Source organism: Gymnoscopelus braueri (assembly GCF_963280865.1).
Source record: "Gymnoscopelus braueri genome assembly, chromosome: 15".
Lineage (NCBI taxonomy): Eukaryota > Metazoa > Chordata > Actinopteri > Myctophiformes > Myctophidae > Gymnoscopelus > Gymnoscopelus braueri.
In genome coordinates this window covers 26,456,333-26,475,199 of record NC_137620.1, presented here as the reverse complement: position 1 = coordinate 26,475,199, position 18,867 = coordinate 26,456,333, and the positions used below count along the sequence as shown (strand labels likewise).

Genomic DNA, 18,867 nt, shown 5'->3' with positions numbered 1-18,867 from the left:
AGGAGTAAAGGCTGGGGGGTGACAGTGTTGCCAGCATTTGCGAGAGAAACCAGCCCAAAAGAAGCGAGCCCTTCGCCCTTTAAACATACATTGGCTATTTGAAAATAGCTGGTAGATCTGCTATTCTAAAATAAAAACCTTGAAGATTTTTTTTTTTTAATGCATATTTATGAAACTTTTTTTTTGTCTTTTTGTCTTGTATGGCGGTCCCTGTCATAACATATTTTCAGATGGGGGTCCGCAGACAAATACATATTAATTTGGGGGTCTTTGACTTGAAAATGTTTGAGAACCACTGGTTAAAATAATTTAAAAATTTGGAAATAAGCAACTAAAAACCGCAACCCGCAACTACAACTTTACAAGCAACTTTACAGAAAAACAAGCCCCAAGCCTCAAGCCCCAAGTCGCTTATAATAAGCGGACATGGCAACACTGGGGGGTGAAAGAGGGGCATTGTGTGCTGTGCAGCAGTGGATCCGGGGGTTCATATTGAGAGAGGGGAGATGCTCACTCAACTGTGTCCAGCACGCCATTGTCGCAGATTCCCATCTATTCTCTGCCTTTTAAATAGAGCTCCATAGCAGTGGAAGGTGGGGTGGGGTGGGGAGTAGAATACATGAAATACATGCATGCATGTGGAATGACTGTGTGTGTGTGTGATGTGCCCTCACTCACCAGTCTCTGGATAATTAGCACTATTTAAATCAAAGCATTAAAATAAGCTCAGTGAAGCTGTGAAGGCCGCTGTTGGCTACTGTTCACTGGCAAAGTAGTAGGCCTGTGTGACCAGGTTATTAGGCTACCATAAAATAGCCTACAACTCCTGAAATGGCGATTTATTAGGCTATGGTAGCCTGCCATAGCCTAATAAATCGATGGACTTCAACTCAAATAGACCATTTCAGTTTTAGGCTATTTTATGTGTATTATTATTATTATTATTATTATTTGACCTGGGTTACCTTACCTGCATGTGATGGCTCACCTGCTAGGTAATTGTTTTATAGGCTTAAGTGGAACCTATACAAAGAAAAACAAATTGTTACTCGGATATGAATTAAAAGACTTTCATGAGCAAGTATTTAAAACTATAGGCTATATAGTTTTATGTAGCTGACCAATTGGTTTGACATGATGATGATGATGATACTGTCACATTTTAGGCTGTATTGAAAGTTTATGGTTCCAAAGTGGTAGTGTAGTGTGAAGCTAAAGAAATAAGCGGAGGAGAGAGAGAGAGAGAGAACCCGAGAGCCTGTGTGTTACACGCCATTGAAATGCAAATATCATTGAAGAACAAGGAGTGGTTGTGTGTGTGTGTGTGTGTGTGTGTGTGTGTGTGTGTGTGTGTGTGTGTGTGTGTGTGTGTGTGTGTGTGTGTGTGTGTGTGTGTGTGTGTGTGTGTGTGTGTGTGTGTGTGTGTGTGTGTGTGTGTGTGTGTGTGTGTGTGTGTGTGCGTGCGTGCGTGCGTGTGCGTGTGTGTGTATAAGCAGTCTGAGAGGAGGGGCGCAAACAGGACAAGTTTTTTGGGGGAGAAGAGACTTTAGAAAACAGCCACACACACACACGTCCTGACGGCGGCTTCATATGACACGGTGCCGACAGACCTATACGGATTATTACCATACCTTTAAATAACCCTCCTGTTTCTAACACAGAAATCACTTTGAAGAATTTCAATGTTTTAGTTTTTTTCCTCTTCCTAAACAAGCTACCTTGCGAGTTTTGTTGGCCTTTGACTTGTGGATGGTAGTAAAGTAGGCTACAGACAACGACCCTCCCTCCCAGTGCCATTGAATCTACTACTACTGATGCCCCCCTCTCTCTCTGTGTCCTCGTGAATCATGTCACGCCGGAAGCAGAAACGACCCCAGCAACTCGTTAATAATGCGGACCCGGGGGGCACACGGCTTCTATCTAACGGTGAGAAAAGTTATCTATTTATTCATTTTTTTTAAAAAACTCATTTGTTTATTGATTGATTGATTGAATACTTTATTAGACAGAAATGCAAACAGCACAAGTACAGTCATGCACAAGGATCACACAAAAAAGTCCAATGGACTTGTTTCCATTGAGGTCCTGTATTCATCAACAATTTAGGTTTATTTGTTCAAAATGAATCCCTGAATATTGTGTGACCACTTGGATGAGGACGCAACAGTTCTGCAGCACAAGGTCGTCAGAAAATTGTGTGATTATGGAATTGCTAAGCTTGCAAATCATCCTCAGATTCCTCACAAAACCCACATTTATGTTGTGTATTGGCATAATAAGTGTATCACCACCAGGTGTCGATTTTTTTTTTAAATAAGTAAAAATAAAATAGTTGGGATAACATTTATTTTAGTCACTATAGTCTCACTAACCTGATTTAATACACTTAAAGTTTGTATAGTTTAAGTTTGAAAAAGTCAGCTCGAGAAACTCATGCTTAGTCACTCTTTGTAATGGCCCCATAAATAATGGTGGATTCAATTCATTCAACTTCATTGTCCCATCAAACAATTACAGGTGTAAAAGAGTGGGTGAAATCATTTTTTGTGCAAGCTCTCAACATTAGCTACAGTTACAATGAAGAATTAGGATAGAGACAGAAATAAGAAATTTGGAACAAAGAACAAGTCAAAAAATAACAGGAAGGCACAGTGAAATATGAAATGTCCCATATACCTGTACATATGGTGCATGTTAAAAAACAGCAATGGATGGATAGCAATATGGAAGGCAGAAATGCTTCTTGTGCAGGTGGGAGACATATCTTGCAGATTGTTGCCAGCAAACTTGTCTCTCTGATTTGAATGGAGTGGGATTACTATCACAACTGTGGCCATTTTCCTGTGCTGTTAGACCTCTAGTCTAGGAAACCAACAGGCTACCCATTGCTGTCTGCTGGAGGTCTTTCATTAGTGTGTAGAGCACTCTCCTATTTGTTAACAATAAGGTGCATGGGCGGGGGGAAGGGAGTGTTTTTGGTAAAGATTAATATTCTACCCCTCTATTCTCTTCTCTCTCTCCCTCTCCATGCTTTTCTTCCTTGTGTTTTCCTCCTTCCCCCATTTTCTACCCTCTCAATAGTTTTGTCCCCTCTCCCTCTTTCTCACCCTAGTCCTATTGACTGTATCCTACACGGTTGGGGGTTTAGATGAAGAAGAAAAAAGATTCAGGAGGGGAGAGAGAATGCACACGCACTTCAACTGTGTGGCAGTAGGCTGGCTTAACGCTGCGCTGCTTTAAACTTTAAGCACTTGCACCTAACAATCTCGGCAGGTAGACTTCCACAAAGGAAAGTGGATGTTTGCCTGGGAAACTATTTTTGTATGCCCTGTGGGGCTGGGTCTATTGAAGAGGACCACAGAAGGAATTTCAGTGAGGTACAGTCATTCATTCCATCACTATATCTCTCCAGGAGGGAATAGTTAGTTTGTCTCTCTATTGTTGCTACCCTCCCCCCTTGGTTTTTCTTTTTTAGTCTTTCTCACTCTGTGCTCAAGATTCTGAAAGAATTTGACCCCTGAGCTGCAAAGGTCAGATCAGTTGACCAATCAGAGTGCCCGGACAGTGCCCAGAACCCTTAGCATGGCCTGACCCTTGACCTCCACTGTGACGTAAGGGGGGAAGGGTGAATAGGGAGATGAAAGACGTAACTGCTGCAGGGAGGGGGTGGGTTAAGAGGGGTTATGGGTTGTCTTGGTGATGTCTATTGTCCTCTAAAATGTGTTGTCATAGCAGCAAGGTGGTCTGTAAGCTTTTTTGTGTGTGCAAGACGTTTGAGGAGTTTTGCTGTGGTGCGCACAGATTGAGACAAGACATTACAAAGACATAAAGGAGTTTCTCTGTGTTGTTTGTTTGCGTATATTCGAGGCAATTTCCTGTTAGGACTTCTTTTTGAAGTTTGAAGTAGACTCTTTTGGCATGCATTCAAATTTGTAAAGATAAATAAACATTGAATCATTGAACAATGTGAATGTTTTAATTACATTTAAAAAAAAAGTTTTATTCCTGCATCCAATATACTGTATATGCAGGCAGTTATTGCAGGGTGGTGTATTGCACAATCTGATGGATAAATACATCATTTATTTTACATGAATGAAGTGTTATAAAATATAAAGCTCTTGGACTCTTTCTTTCTATACATAGATGACCACCTGGCCGTGAAGTCACCCTCCACATCGCTTGGTTCAGAGCTGACCTCATCAGGTTCCTCCTCCTCATCCCCCACCTCTCTCCAGGACTGCCAGCCGCCACTGGCCCCTCGCCCATCCCCCGGTGGGCTCCACGCGCCCTCTTTGCCCATTGAAAGTTCGCCTCCTCCCCACTGGCCAAACCACATTGTCCCTTACACCACCTCGCTCCCCAACACCCACTCTTCCCTCTCCCCAGACTTCCCTCACCCTTCTCTCTCATCCCAGACCCACTCGCCTCCTCCGTTGGGTCAGACCTCTGGCTCCCACACCCTGTCCCATCAAGGCCTCTCTCACTCCACCATGAGCTCCCCGCAGATGGGTTGCTCTGCTACCACCACTGCCTCCACCTCTTCGTCCTCATCTTCCTCCTCTTCCCAGTGTGCGCCGCCCCACCGCGACAGCTCCAGCCCCAGCCTGGGCCAGCGGCAGGTCCCTAGCCCTCCAGGGCAACGGGGCCAAATCCAGGTGCCTCCAACCCTGGCCGTGCTCTTGGAGGAGCTGAGGCTATTACAGCAGAGGCAGATCCACCAGATGCAAATGACAGAGGAGATCTGCAGGCACGTGCTACGTCTCGGAGGGGCCGTCTTCGCCCCGGATAATAACTCACAAGCCAGCAGAGTGGAGAGCCGCCAGAAATCAAATGAAGCCGGATCTCCCTCGCCAACACACCCGTCTCCTGCTCCTCCAGCAACCGCAACCTCAACGGCACTCCTTACCGGCCTCCCGTCCTCCCTGTTCCCTCAGTCCTCTGGATCTAAGTCCAGTGTTTCACACATAAACGGAATCAGAGCGACGTCATCTTCTGTCTCTTCATCATTGCCTTCCTCCTCCTCTATATCGTCCTCCATCAGCTCCTCTGTTGCCTCCCTGCACCCCCTCTCCCTGTCGCTGGGCCTGCCGCCTCGTTACCTCCATGAGAAATCCTCTAACACCTCCTCCTCGTTCAGTCACGGCAACGGCATCAGTTTTCCCACGCCTCCCCTCCCCGCCTCAAGCCACTCACTGGACTTCCTGCTGCCCAGCTCCTCCCTTGGGTCCGCCTCTTCGGCGGGGCGTCCTCAGCATGCCTGCAGGTTTTGTGGCAAGGTCTTGAGTAGCGACTCGTCCCTTCAGATCCACCTGAGGTCGCACACAGGCGAGAGGCCCTATCAGTGTCCGGTTTGCCTCAGCCGTTTCACCACTAGGGGCAACCTCAAAGCCCACTTCTTGCGACATAGGGAACAGAACCCAGAGCTTTCCCTCTCCCTGCTGCCCCCAGCACTTTGTGAGCAGATCCAGGCTATCTCCGTCCCCAGTGCCGGTCAGAGACGGAGGAAGCGGCGGGCCGAGGATGAGGAGCCATCCAACGGGGTGAAAGGCAGCTTTCCAGGGATGGCAGAGAGCATGGGGTTAGGGTTCCTGTCTGGTGGCTCCGGCCGCCCCTCCCCGTCCTCTCTACCTCTGCCTCCCTCTGTGGACATGGCACTGTTGTCCACTGCACATTCACTGCTGCAGCTTAACCGGGCCTCCGCTGCAGCCGCTGCGGGCACATCTGGTAGTGTACTGCCCTCTTCCTCCACCTCTGCCTCATCTTCCTCATCCATCATCAGCCAGTTCAAAGGAGCGAAGCAGCAGCGCTTTGATGAGAACACGCCTCCTCACTCTGCCCTTCACCCAAGCTCTCAGTACTCCCAGCTGGCCCACCTCCCCAAGATCCTCTTCCCCGGAGGTGCCTCCCCCCACCATCTTGCCCTTCTCCGGCCCCCGGCCCACCCATCTGTCTCCCACCTCGCCTCTCATCAGCTGCCCTTCCCCTTTCCCCCATTCCCTAAAATGCCAACCTCCTCTCCTTCCTCTTCCTCTCCCGCCCCCTCCACCCAGACCTCAGACACGTCCAAGTTGCAGCGGTTGGTACAGAAGCTTGAGAAGCGGCCCCATGGAGTGGCCTCCTCTTCCTTTTGCCCGTCCACCTCATTCCAGACCTCAGCTGAGAACACCCACGGGCAGGATCTCACCACCACCACTGCCTACCGCAGGGAGATGTTGGCTGCTCTCGGCCTTAGCCCCAGTGCCACTAATGGGGCACTGTTGAGCAGCCATGGAATCCTCAGTTCCACCACCACAACCACCATCGCTGGCACCTCTACTCTGCCCAACACACTGGCCACAAACCAGTGTGGGGTGTGCCTGCGTGTCCTCAGCTGCCCCAGAGCGCTGCGCTTGCACCAGGCCACACACCTGGGAGAGCGCCCATTCCCCTGCAAGCTGTGTGGCCGTTCTTTCTCCACCAAAGGCAGCCTGAGGGCCCACCTGGCTACCCACCGTGCTCGTCCAGCCAATGCCCGTACCCAGAACTCTTGCCCACTGTGCCCACGCAAGTTTACCAACGCTCTTGTGCTCCAGCACCATATCCGCCTGCACCTCGGAGGGCAGATACCGCCGGAGGATGAAGTGCCTTCTGAAGAACCAGAACACACGAGCCTCACCGATGGAGATATTGACTCGCTGGGCTCTGCATCCAATTCCCGACAAATCCTCCCCCTGGCCTTAACAATGGGCAGCAGCTCTAAACCTCAGATCAGTGTCCTCGACTCAGGGTCGCAATCAACAGCTGCCGACCTGATCTCTGTGAAGATGGAGGAATCTGAGGCTTCCATGCCCAGCCTTAGCCCACCCCTGACCCATAATCCCTCCTCAGCGGGAGTGGAGGACCCCCAGCGTCTTGGCGACAACCCCTCATTTCAGGAAAGCCCTGTGAATGGCTCTGCATACCCCAAGGAGGAGACCCAGGCTGACCCGGGCAGCGCCATCTCTTTCAAAGCACCCTCAGCCAGTTCTCACACATCTGTAGTTAGTGGTGAACCAGAGGAAGAAGACAGTCCTCTTTCCCTCTGCGTTTCAAAGCCCAAGGTGGAGAGCGACATGGTATCGAGTGAAGTGGTGGAGAGCAACGTGGTGCCAAGTGAAGTTAGCAATGTTCCCTCCTTGTCTACAGAAAGTCAAGCTAGCTCTACCTCATGCCTCACGTCCGGCCTCAGGCCCGGCTCTGAATGTTCTCCAAAGTCTCCCACTGACAACCCCTTACCTGCACTCACACCTCCTGCCAGTCCTAAAGCACTTCCAGAAGCGGAAGAACCCTCTAGCGACATTCCGAAAGAGCCTGAGAAAGACAACGGGATCACCACACCCAGAAAGCCTTTACCAGTCCCCGATTCAGAGCAGGTGAAGGAAGTCCCTGTTGAAGAGCCCCCGCTGGAAAAACCTGTAGAGGATACCCAGCCTCCTCCACCAACCCCAACACCCCCTGCCCAGCCTGCTCGCCCTGACAAACCTTACAGCTGTTCCCAATGTGGGAAGGCCTACGCAAGCCGCAGTGGTCTTAAGGTAAGCATACAAGGATTACAGTGGGTACAGTGTTTTTCCTGACTCAGGAAAATATAGTCTATAATCAAGTTGGAATATTTATGATGAAATGAAAAAGATGTCATGTGATAGACAGAGGGACAGACAGGCCTTTATTGATCCTGAGTTGTCATAGCAACTGGCATTAAGGATGAAACAAAGATACAGGTAATGTACAGAATAAGTAGTAACACTAGCACAAATAGGATCACATTATAAAAAAGATATAGTTTAAGGATGACTTAACATCTGACCTGGCCATATGCGCCTGGGCTGGTCAGGTGTACATAGTTTCTAGGCCACTAGTTGGTAGAATATAAATAGACTGACCAGACATGAATTAATTTCATTTACAATCTATCACAGTAAGATGGGCATATCGTAGTTATGTATGTACAGTATGTACCAAGTATGAACAGTAAAATGGATTACTTTTACAATATTATGCATATACTGATATATATATATAGGTATGTATATGGATGAATAATTAAATAAATAATATTAAATGTACAATCTATCAACAGTAGTATTTAAAGGGTATATAGTATGTGCAGATAATCTTCAATAATCTTGATCATAAACCAAAGATTTTTGTGACTATCATCAACAGGGCCACATGAAAACGCACCCAGGGACTGCAACCAACGCTGCTCCCAAGGTTCAGTCCAGTGACAATGATAATGTGGATGACTGCAGTTCAAAATCACCCAATAAGAACACTGGACAGCTGGATGAAAAACAAGGATTGGCTAAATCTCCTGAGAAAGGCAGTAAGCCTGAGCCTCTACCAATCAGTGCAGGAACAAGTGTGGATGGGGAGAAACTAATGGACACTACAGTCTGCAAATGATGACTGGCTGAATGCCCTGACTCATTTTTTTTAAAGTCCTGACAAGGGAATGTATTACTTTTTAACTAGGATGAGATTTTTTGTTGTTGTTGTTTTGTTTAAAAAGTATTGATTCTAATTCATGTCTGGTATTAGTCAAAAGGTGTAGTGTGTGAGCGTGTGTGTGTGTGTGTGTGTGTGTGTGTGTGTGTGTGTGTGTGTGTGTGTGTGTGTGTGTGTGTGTGTGTGTGTGTGTGTGTGTGTGTGTGCGTGCGTGCGTGCGTGCGTGCGTGCGTGCGTGCGTGCATGCGTGCGCGCGCGTGTGCGCGTGTGAGTGTGTTACGTGCGTGCATTGTGTATTAGCGTAACATGTAAATGACTGTGAAAGTAGTGCTTGAGTCAGTTTAGCTATTTTTGTACTTCAAAGAACACGGTGAGGCCTTATGTTATGCACGTCACAGAACTGTCAAGATGAGATGAGATTAAATGTCACACGATGCAGTGTGCATGTCTATTGACAGACATTTCCGAGCACAGATAATGACAAACAGTGCGAGCTGTAAACTGAGATTATTCGATTCAAGAATGATGAGATTACTAGATTTTTACAAAATAAATTACATACCAAAACAGGCCTACTTAGTGGTGGCCATTCTTTGTATATATACAATTACATCCTTTTTTATTTTGTATTCTTTTGTTCTTACGTTCTCAATGTGATGCTGCTGAATTCATGTTTCTGATGTATTGAGGTGCACTGTGTCCTCTGCTGCTTGGCTGCCTAAGGAAACAGACAACGATGGTGATAATTATGTTATTGTTGATGTTTAATGGACATAACAATGCTGATGATGACGATGAGGGCGATGATTGTTTTAGATTAACGGAGTGAAATCAGTGAACAATTGCGGTACATTTAGCCGTCAGTGTTACGAGCAGCATTTGATGATTGTAACCAGTTAGTATGATCTGTACGGTGTCCTGTTGAACTGTTGTGGAACTTTGAAAAAAAGAAACAAAGAAAGAAAAAACATGGTTCAGCCTCAGCCATTAGATTTACCCACTAGTGTTTAGTGTTGCTACACAGTACAATCTAGAGTGTCAATTTAACCACATGAACCCTAGCGTCCCTAATATGGGGCAAACATTTGGCAAAAATAGCAGATCTACAAGCTCTCAATGCATTACGTTGTGAGATTGGTGATCAGCTATTTTTACCGAAGAGATTTGGTTTAGGGGGGAAATAGAGGGGGCCTAGTAGTATAGACCCCTGGGAGCCTCCGATCAACTAAGTATATAGTGTTTAGGTGGTTAAATTCAGGGTTTAAAATGAACACTGGATTTTGCTGTGTTTCCCCCCCCCCATCTCTGTCTCTCTCTCTGTCTGTCTGTCTGTCTGTCTGTCTGTCTGTCTGTCTGTCTGTCTGTCTGTCTGTCTGTCTGTCTGTCTGTCTGTCTGTCTGTCTGTCTGTCTGTCTGTCTGTCTGTCTGTCTCTCTCTCTCTCTCTCTCTCTCTCTCTCTCTCTCTCTCTCTCTCTCTCTCTCTCTCTCTCTCTCTCTCTCTCTCTCAAAGCACTTGAGAGTTACATTTTCTGCCCCTGCAGGAACTGTCTGCACTCACTACATTCCCACTTACTGTAGCTCGACTATTGTTTTCATACACTTTTATCTTTTAATGTTATTTCTTTGTAGTCGTGATATGACACGTGGTTACTGTGTGATTTCTAAAAGATAAAATAAAACGCCATGTTGATGTGAGGATGACTACCTTTGTGTTGTCTATGTGGATGGGGGTCAGCATCACTGTCTGAATGCACTTAAAGTTTCGGCTCATTTGTCTGTGTTAAATATCGTTGTACGGTGGAAATCCAATCCACTGGGTGGAAGTCCAAAACCGTTAATATTATTTTAAAAACGATTTAAAATAGTTAGAATAGCCAATCTATAAGCTCACAACGCCTCACATCGCGAGGCGTTGTGAGCTTGTAGATCTGCTATGTTCACTACTTTGGCGTGAAACTCTTGTATGATATACGTACATGTCACACAAAAGTAGTGAAAATAGCTTACGGAAAGAAAACAAAAAAAGTTGAAAAATGGAGATTCAAGGTTTCTGCCCAACGATATGCAGTTTGCATGACTCTTTGTCTCTGTTGGTCCGACTATACACTGTTGGTCAGTTTTCTGTTGGTAACGCTCAGTGTGTCTGGATGTGGGCTCTTTTGTCTGGTAGCTGTCTGCTAATTCTGCCTTTTTTGCCTTCAATTTCTTTTCATATGTCTCAGTTCCTCCGTTTTGTGAGTGTGTGCGTGTGTTGTGTGTGAAAGGGATAATCAGAGCCTGTATGAGTGTGATTGAGGGTGCAGCTGTAAAGGGCGCCACCTCCCTCCTCCCTCCACCCTCCTCTCTCTGTCATACTCGCTTTCATACTCACCCTCTTTCATTTTCTCTTTCATTTCTCTCTCTCTCCCTCTCTTTCTGCCCCCCGCCCCCTCCTTGTGTAATGGGCCGACACACAGGAAGCTCTAATCCTCACACAATGCTACCCCTCTTCCCCCCAGAGTGACTGGGAGCAGGACGGAGGGCAATAGGGACCAACCTGGCCCAGCTGTCCCCAAAATGGCTGCCTCTAATCCCTGCCGTAGCCTACTGGGGCGCTCCGGAAACCATGACAACTGGTATCCACGGAGAAGAATGCCCAGGGTAGAGAGTGGTTAGTAGACAAAGGGTCTGAAAGGAGCCATGTGTGAGAAGTTTGTCCACATGCGTTCATGAGCGACAACAGACGTGTCTCAATCAAAGGAGAGGGATGATTTGTGACGTGATGAGTCAGAGTGTGGTGATGATGATGATCGGAGCTCTCACTTTGAGAGGAAGGAGGGAGAGGCTACAGGTGTGATGATGATGATGATGATGATGAACGTGGATGGCTTTGATCATAGAACATATAAAACACATAATGGCATGTCTATGGGATGGACATCAATCAAATGAGCAATGCACACCTAATGGTGTAATCTACGTCATTTGATTAAAATGGTCATTTGTACTACTTCCAAAACAATAGTAAGACATCATCAACAAGCATGAATCCACAACATCAAGGAGCAAGGTCACCAAAATGCGTCCCTGTAGATTTTGCTCCAGGAATGGCCCGATTTTAATTAAAAGAGATTTTCAGAAAAATATTGTTCAATGTATTTATTATTACTGTTATTATTAACATTAACAATAGTTAATACTACTACTACTAGGCTACTACTACTACTAATGATAATAGGCTATAATTAATAATGATAATATCCAGAACCTATCGATGAATAAATTAATAAAGTGGTGAGAGTAATTACATAAGAGTGATAAACAAACAAAAGAAAAAAGTTCAAGAATTATTAGCCTAGATCAGAGGTCTTCAACAGGGGGTCCGCGACCCCTAGGGGGTCCGCGGAGGTACTGCAGGGGGTCCGCGAAATTGGAGTTTGATTAAACAATATTTTTGTTTGAAAAAAAATAATAACTTTTTTTTTCTTTTTTTCCCCCAAAATGTCAAATTGTCTTTAAACATAACATGAATCCATAGCAAACAGATAAATGGAGGCACAATGCACAATAACATGGTATGTTTATACATATTTTGTAGAGAATTTTTATTTTGCACACCTACTGGGGCAGGTGCGTATAGGAGCAGGCAATATAAAACACAATTGTATACATAAATATACAATATATGTGGTAGCCCCCGAGGTAGGGGGTCCCTGCTCCATCTCCCCATCAGTTTGGGGGTCCCTGGCCTGAAAAGGTTGAAGACCCCTGGCCTAGATATTGAATTGCTCTCTGGTCTGCATCCCACAAGAGGGCGCCATGGTCAATATTTTGGTCATCAGGCAAACTAGTTGCTGGACGAACTATTGTTAACTTAATTTATCTCCTGTAACTAGCTAGTGTAGTGCAACATCACAGACCCTTTCAAGGGAAGTGACATTTTTCTCAAAGTTTCCTGTTATGTAAGTATATTAAGTAATCAGTAGGGTAGCCTGACCCCTTAACATTCGTTTTCTAGAATGATTAATAAAAACAGGGTAGCTCTAATAGTTTTCCCACGCCGCATCAAAAGCAGATTAGTAGAGGTCAGTGATCAAGGTCACTGGGGCAGGCTATAACTAACCGCGATCACTAGGCTACTTGTACACAGCAGCATAGATTTATATAAAAACTCAGTTGGTTAGCACCAAATTAGAACTCCTACTGTCCCTTTGATTTATGTCGATGTGACAATGTGTTCCTTATAAAAGGTGAATAATACCCGGTCCCGCAGGGATTTAGGCGACATAAACGCAATGATTCTTTACAGCGAAAGACTGTCAGGGAAGAAAAATAAAGCAATTAAACATTTACCACTCCCCCCGTCTCCTTGGTAGTGGGCCTATGAAAGCAGAAGTTCATCAGCTGATCAGACGTGTGCACCTTTACTGAGTCTCAGGGTAACCGGAACGCTCGCCCAAAACACGCTCGCCCCCATTCTTTTTCGCGGACCGCTCGCCCCCCAGCGGTTCTTGTATTCTTGTTTTACTCAGGATAAGGTTAGGAATACGTTTAGGTTTAGGCATTGTTTTACTGAGGTCAAGTTTAGGAATAAGTTTAGGTTTAGGTAGCTGTAGTATACAACCCTCGTAGACGTATTTATGATTCTGACGTTTTCAATCTACGAGAGTTGTAGGGTGCACTTCCTATAGTGCTTTGGACTTTCGGCACTATGCCCCGTAGACACTCCAAACATTGTACAAAATGAAAATAAAGGTGCTTACCGCTGAGCCCCAAATGTTAACTGGGTCTACGGGGTAGTAGTTTAATGTAATAATCCATATCTTTCAATAAAGAAGTGTTTTAATGCCGTCTGTGGCCGATTCTGTCGGAAGTTCCCAATGGGCGGTAGTGACGGGGCGCATCCGGTGGAACCCGGAATTACACTAAATGTAAACAGGAAGTTAACGAGGGTGAAAAAATGGCGTTCGGCCACAGACGGCATTAAAACACTTCTTCATTGAAAGATATGGATTATTACATTACACTACTACCCCGTAGACCCAGTTAACATTTGGGGCTCAGCGGTAAGCACCTTTATTTTCATTTTGTACAATGTTTGGAGTGTCTACGGGGCATAGTGCAGAAAGTCCAAAGCACTATAGGAAGTGCACCCTACAACTCTCGTAGATTGAAAACGTCAGAATCATAAATACGTCTACGAGGGTTGTATACTACAGCTAAGGTTTAGGCATAGTTTTTAACTGAGGGTTTGCAGTGGTGGAAAGTAACTAAGTACATTTACTTAAGTACTCTACTTAAGTAAAATTTTGAGGTATTTGTACTTTACTTGAGTATTTCCAATTTCCAGTACTTTCACTTCTACTCCACTCACTTCTACTCCACTCCGCAAATATTGTACTTTTACTCCACTACAATTATTTGAAAACTTTAGTTACTAGTTACTTTTCAGATATGAATTATGATATTATGAAACATACATTTACCACTTTAGCCCCGTTTTATACATAGGCTATTTGAAAATAGCCGATCTACAAGCTCACAACGCGTCGCGATGCGACGCGTTGTGAGCTTGTAGATCTGCTATTTTCAAATATTTAGTACTTTTACTTTTGGTACTTTAAGTACATTTTGATGCCAATACTTTTGTACTTTTACTCAAGTAAATTTTGAATTCTGGACTTTTACTTGTAACAAAGTATTTTTATATTGCAGTATTGATACTTTTACTTAAGTAAAGAATTTGAGTACTTTTTCCACCACTGGTTTGTCAAATTGTCACCATTTAACTGAGGTTACGTTTAGGCATAGTTTTACTGAAATTACGTTTAGGAATAAGGGTTAGGCATAGTTTTACTGAGGTTACGTTTAGGAATAAGGGTTAGGCATAGTTTTACTGAGGTTACGTTTAGGAATAAGGTTAGGTTTAGGCATAGTTTTACTGAGGTTACGTTTAGGAATAAGGTTAGGTTTAGGCATAGTTTACTGAGGTTACGTTTAGGAATAAGGTTAGGTTTAGGCATAGTTCACTGAGGTTATGTTTATGAATAAGGTTAGGTTCAAACTTTAGGCATAGTTCACTGAGGTTACGTTAAACGTACCACCTGGTATTCCTAAACGTAATACGTCTAGGAATACCAGGTGGCGACCGTTCCGAGGGCTCACCGGATTTGCCCCGGGGCGACTGTGCTTTGGGGCGAGCGTTTTGGTATTCAGTCTCAGCAGTAAACAGTGAGCAGAGCAGAAAGAGGATCTGTGACAGAGGCGTGATCATTCATAAGGCTTGCGCCAGAGGTTATACTCTTTACACTCCAGTGGCGTAAGGAGAGAGACAGAGAGGGAGAGATTGGGATATAACAAAAAAAAGCATGTGCGGCAACAAGTTGTAGAGGAGATGTAAATAAAGTAGCCTACAGAAAAACCCTTCATGTCAACGTCGAGGTCATCAGTCGCTGTGCGATCTGGACACACAAGTGAAGAAGACCCCCGTGGACCCCTTTCATTTTTAAAGCACACCTGGAGAAGGTGAGACAAGGTATCTTATTATTTGACGCCTTTTGAATTTAATTTTCATTTGGTTGATCCCAGTGGTGGAAAGTAACGTACTGTCATTCTGCATAATGAGTACTTTTACTTGTGTTACTTTAAATACTATTTGATGCCAATACTTTTGTACTTTTACTCAAGTAGGCCTACATCCAGACTTTACTTGTAACAGGGTATTTCTATATTGCACTATTGATACTTTTACTTAAGTACAAAATGTGAGTACTTTTTCCACCACTGGTTGATCCATATAAGTAGCCATCCTGTCCTGGACCCTCACATCCACTGTCACAGCCATGTAGACAGTTCATTGAGACAGACTGGTAGATTAGAGGTAACTTTATTTTCAGTAAGTGTGTAAGTGTGAAGTCACAGCTTACAGTGCGTACACTTTTCCTACATGGTAGGCCTATGCTACAGTATGTTATCTTATGATAATCTATAGCAAAATGTTACTTGTGCCAAATTTAGCCTACTGTTGGCTTCTTACTGTATTAGCCTATATTATCTATACCTGTAGATAATATACCTGTGTATACCCTCGACAATACAATGAGTAGAATTATATCCAGTACGTCTAGTATGAAAAGTGAAGGTCTGCATTCAAAATTCAAAGTAGACTAAGTCACATTTATAAATCAGATTAGTAAAAGTCAAATCTATAAACCAGAGTCAGAGACTCTGATGTCTGATATCTCAATCAGACTTTTACCTGCAATTTTGAGTATGCTACATTTATATGACATACATGCACCTCCAACAAGACACAATTAATTGTGGCGTCTGTCACCGGTTCTGTGCAGGATGTAATATAACCTTGAGTAAATCAGAATGAATACTTATCAGTCTGTTCTGGACCTTGCTCTCTCCTTCAAACAGCCTCACCTGCATCTGGCACTCTTTCCGATCACGTGCAGAGATGTCTATCTACAGTACTGTCATCTCCCTGTGTAATTACCCCTTTATGAACTCACATGGTTGAACCCCTCTGTCCCTTCCCCATCCACACCTCACACCTGAAATGTGGGTCTGTCTGTCTGTCTGTCTCATTCATACATCCTTCTTTAATCTACATTACACATTGCACTGATAGTTCATTTACTTCATGATTTCCTCTCTCCCCTCCGTCTGTCTACCACTGTATCGACCATTCATCTCAGTCTGTTCTCTATCTTTGGATCAATTCTTATATCTGTCCACTTAACTGTACTTTGTACCTCTGTCAAGCTTCCTGAAATCAATCTCACTATGCTCAGTTTCTAATTACCGCTCTGCATGTCCTCCGCTGTTTGCCTGGCTTCATTTAACATGGTCTGCTGTGTAAGGACTGTTGTTCAGGGGAAATATGCAGTTGTTCTAGGTTGGACTTTAACATGAATTCAAATTAGGCTTTGATAAAATGTCAACTTTGCTTCAAGACCCCCAAATCAGCTATTCTGTCGCAGTTGACCCTGTAAGTGCTGCATGGCGCGCGTTTCTGCCTGTTTATACGCAGTCAATGGTGTGTGTTAACGATGTCATGCGGAAAGCTGCCCAGCATGTCTTCATTCTCTTCATTAAAGTTAATACATGTATGCAGAGGGCAATGAACTTAGGACAACACGTGACAGCATACTGTGCTGACTCCTAATAAAATGTGTGTGTGACTCAGAAAATGTGTGTGCACGCACATGCATGCGTATGCGTGTGTGTGTGTGTGTGTGTGTGTGTGTGTGTGTGTGTGTGTGTGTGTGTGTTTGAAGGTATAACAGTCAGAATACCCAAGACTTTGGTCACAGATCACAGTGGCTTTTATTTTGTCATGTTTGCTTCCCTTCCTCTCTCTGTCAATACACTCAACCTTAAAAGCCATTTGCTGTGCAGCCTAATGGCTCCCAAATTGCCATCTGTAAAATCCAATACTCACCATGTGTGTGTGTGTGTGTGTGTGTGTGCTGCATAGCATCTGTGACATGAAGATACATTTAGCCTTTTCTCCATTTGTGTCTCTCATTAACATAAACCAGGGAACGCGTTTACAGCACTGTGTAATGAGCCATTAAATGTCCTTGTTGCTACATGTGTGCGCTATGACTGATCAGTCACCATGGTGTCATTCTTGACTGATAAGAGCTTCTTATGCCGCCTCCTCCACAGATGTTACTAGAAAGTCCATAACCGGGAACAGAAAAGGTGATTCTTCTCTCTGATATCCGACTGAAACAGTTCCCTTCACTGACTGAAAACTCATCCAGCGCAGAGGTAGCTCCCATCCTCATCTTGTCATCCGCCTTCGTCCGCACCAATGGCGTCCTACAGCCCCGCTCCCACGCAAGAGGCGACCGACGGCAGCGCCCCGTCGGCGAAGTCCGCCGAAGTGGGGGAGTCGATGAAGCTGAAGAAGGAGATTTCCCTCCTGAACGGTGTGTGTCTGATCGTGGGCAACATGATCGGCTCGGGCATCTTCGTGTCGCCCAAGGGCGTGCTGATCCACAGCGCCTCCTACGGCCTGTCGCTGGTCGTGTGGACTATCGGGGGCATCTTCTCGATATTCGGGGCCCTGTGCTACGCCGAGCTGGGGACCACCATCACCAAGTCAGGGGCCTCGTACGCGTACATCCTGGAGGCCTTCGGGGGCTTTATGGCGTTCATCCGCCTGTGGACGTCACTGCTGATCATCGAGCCTACCAGCCAGGCCATCATTGCCATCACCTTCTCCAACTACATGGTCCAGCCCGTCTTCCCCACCTGCATAGCTCCCTACGCGGCCAACAGGCTCCTGGCTGCTGCCTGCATATGTAAGTTTGTGTGTGTGTGTGTTTCACCTAATTTTCACACCAAAGTGTATACGGGTATACCAGTCCCACCATTGCAGAGACTAGTGGTTTGAATCCTCTGCAGTGCCTCTGTTCTGGGCCAGGCATTTCAACAGACACAATTGGCCGTGTTCGAGGGAGGGAAGCCGGGTGGATGGCAATCTCCCTCGCTGCAATAGTGACTCATACAGGTTGGTCAGGGCGCGTGTTCAGTGGGGGGCTGAGCTGGGAAGATTAGCGTGTTCCTCCTCACCCATATGCGTTACGTTCATGGAACACCTCACTATCAGGTGAAACACCTCCCTGTCGGGTTGAAGCAAAGAGGCTGGCGATCTCACGTGCATTGGAGGGGACATGTGCTCGTCTACACCTTCCATAACGAACCAAGCAGTAGGAGTCAAGGGACTACAGTACAAGCATACGGGTTGTGATTTGAAATTGTACGCCACTAATGGGTGGACTATAGGTATAAAACAATAAATTAAAAAAGCATACAGGTTGTGATTTGAAATTGTACGCCACTATGGCAAAACGGGGGACTAAGGTGATGTGCTGTAGAGTGAATGTGAAAACTAAAGAGAGAGCACAGTGACGTCTCAGAGATTAGTTTTGAGGTGAAAGATTACTGTCCTCCACCTTCACCTATACAATGAAATAAAAGCCACAAGCTAGACAGTCACAGAGCGCCTGCCCCTCCGAACGATAGGTTCAGTATAATCAAACTTTACATCGCATTTAGCCAAATATGCTCTTCATGTACTCAAAAGGAGAACTTATTTGCCAAAAGTGCACTGTGGTTAAATCAATATATAGCACTGCAGGCTCAGTGGAAAACATTAAGCAGTTGAGAAACACAAGAAATACTGGAGGGGGGCTCTAAGTGTCTGACTCCTTGAAAAGGGAGAACTGAAACATAGTGGCACAGGGCCTAAGGCAGTGTGTCAGCAGCGGAGCCGCACAATATGACACTATGTTAAAGAGGAACAGAGGGAGGGGAAAAGACAGATTTCAGCTTATGTTTCCTGCACTTAGGAGAGAGAGAGAGAGTAAAGGAAAATGCCACCTTACTCAGTCAAAG

General features: G+C 45.2%; 2 protein-coding genes across 5 annotated transcripts in view; both read left to right on the top strand.

The window, feature by feature from the left end:
• Window positions 1-1,847: 1,847 nt before the first annotated feature.
• LOC308101453 (uncharacterized protein) lies at window positions 1,848-8,427 on the top strand (the record flags this gene model as incomplete). The annotated part of the gene is made up of 3 exons (XM_080450872.1): window positions 1,848-1,926; window positions 4,147-7,556; window positions 8,188-8,427. The coding sequence occupies 3 exons, from the start codon at window positions 1,848-1,850 to the stop codon at window positions 8,425-8,427; spliced, it is 3,729 nt and encodes a 1,242-aa protein (XP_080306998.1).
• Window positions 8,428-14,750: 6,323 nt separating this feature from the next.
• The window catches only part of slc7a7 (solute carrier family 7 member 7), a 14,008-nt gene continuing 9,891 nt past the window's right edge, over window positions 14,751-18,867 (top strand). The window contains exons 1-3 of one of the 4 annotated variants that reach the window (XM_080451842.1): window positions 14,751-14,973; window positions 15,874-15,944; window positions 17,131-17,771. In XM_080451842.1, the coding sequence (XP_080307968.1) occupies window positions 17,279-17,771 (493 nt within the window). In that variant the 5' untranslated portion in view covers window positions 14,751-14,973; window positions 15,874-15,944; window positions 17,131-17,278. Of the gene's footprint in view, window positions 14,984-15,873; window positions 15,945-17,130; window positions 17,772-18,867 lie in introns of all 4 variants that reach the window. The other 3 variants (XM_080451843.1, XM_080451840.1, XM_080451841.1) reach the window with 3 other exon arrangements.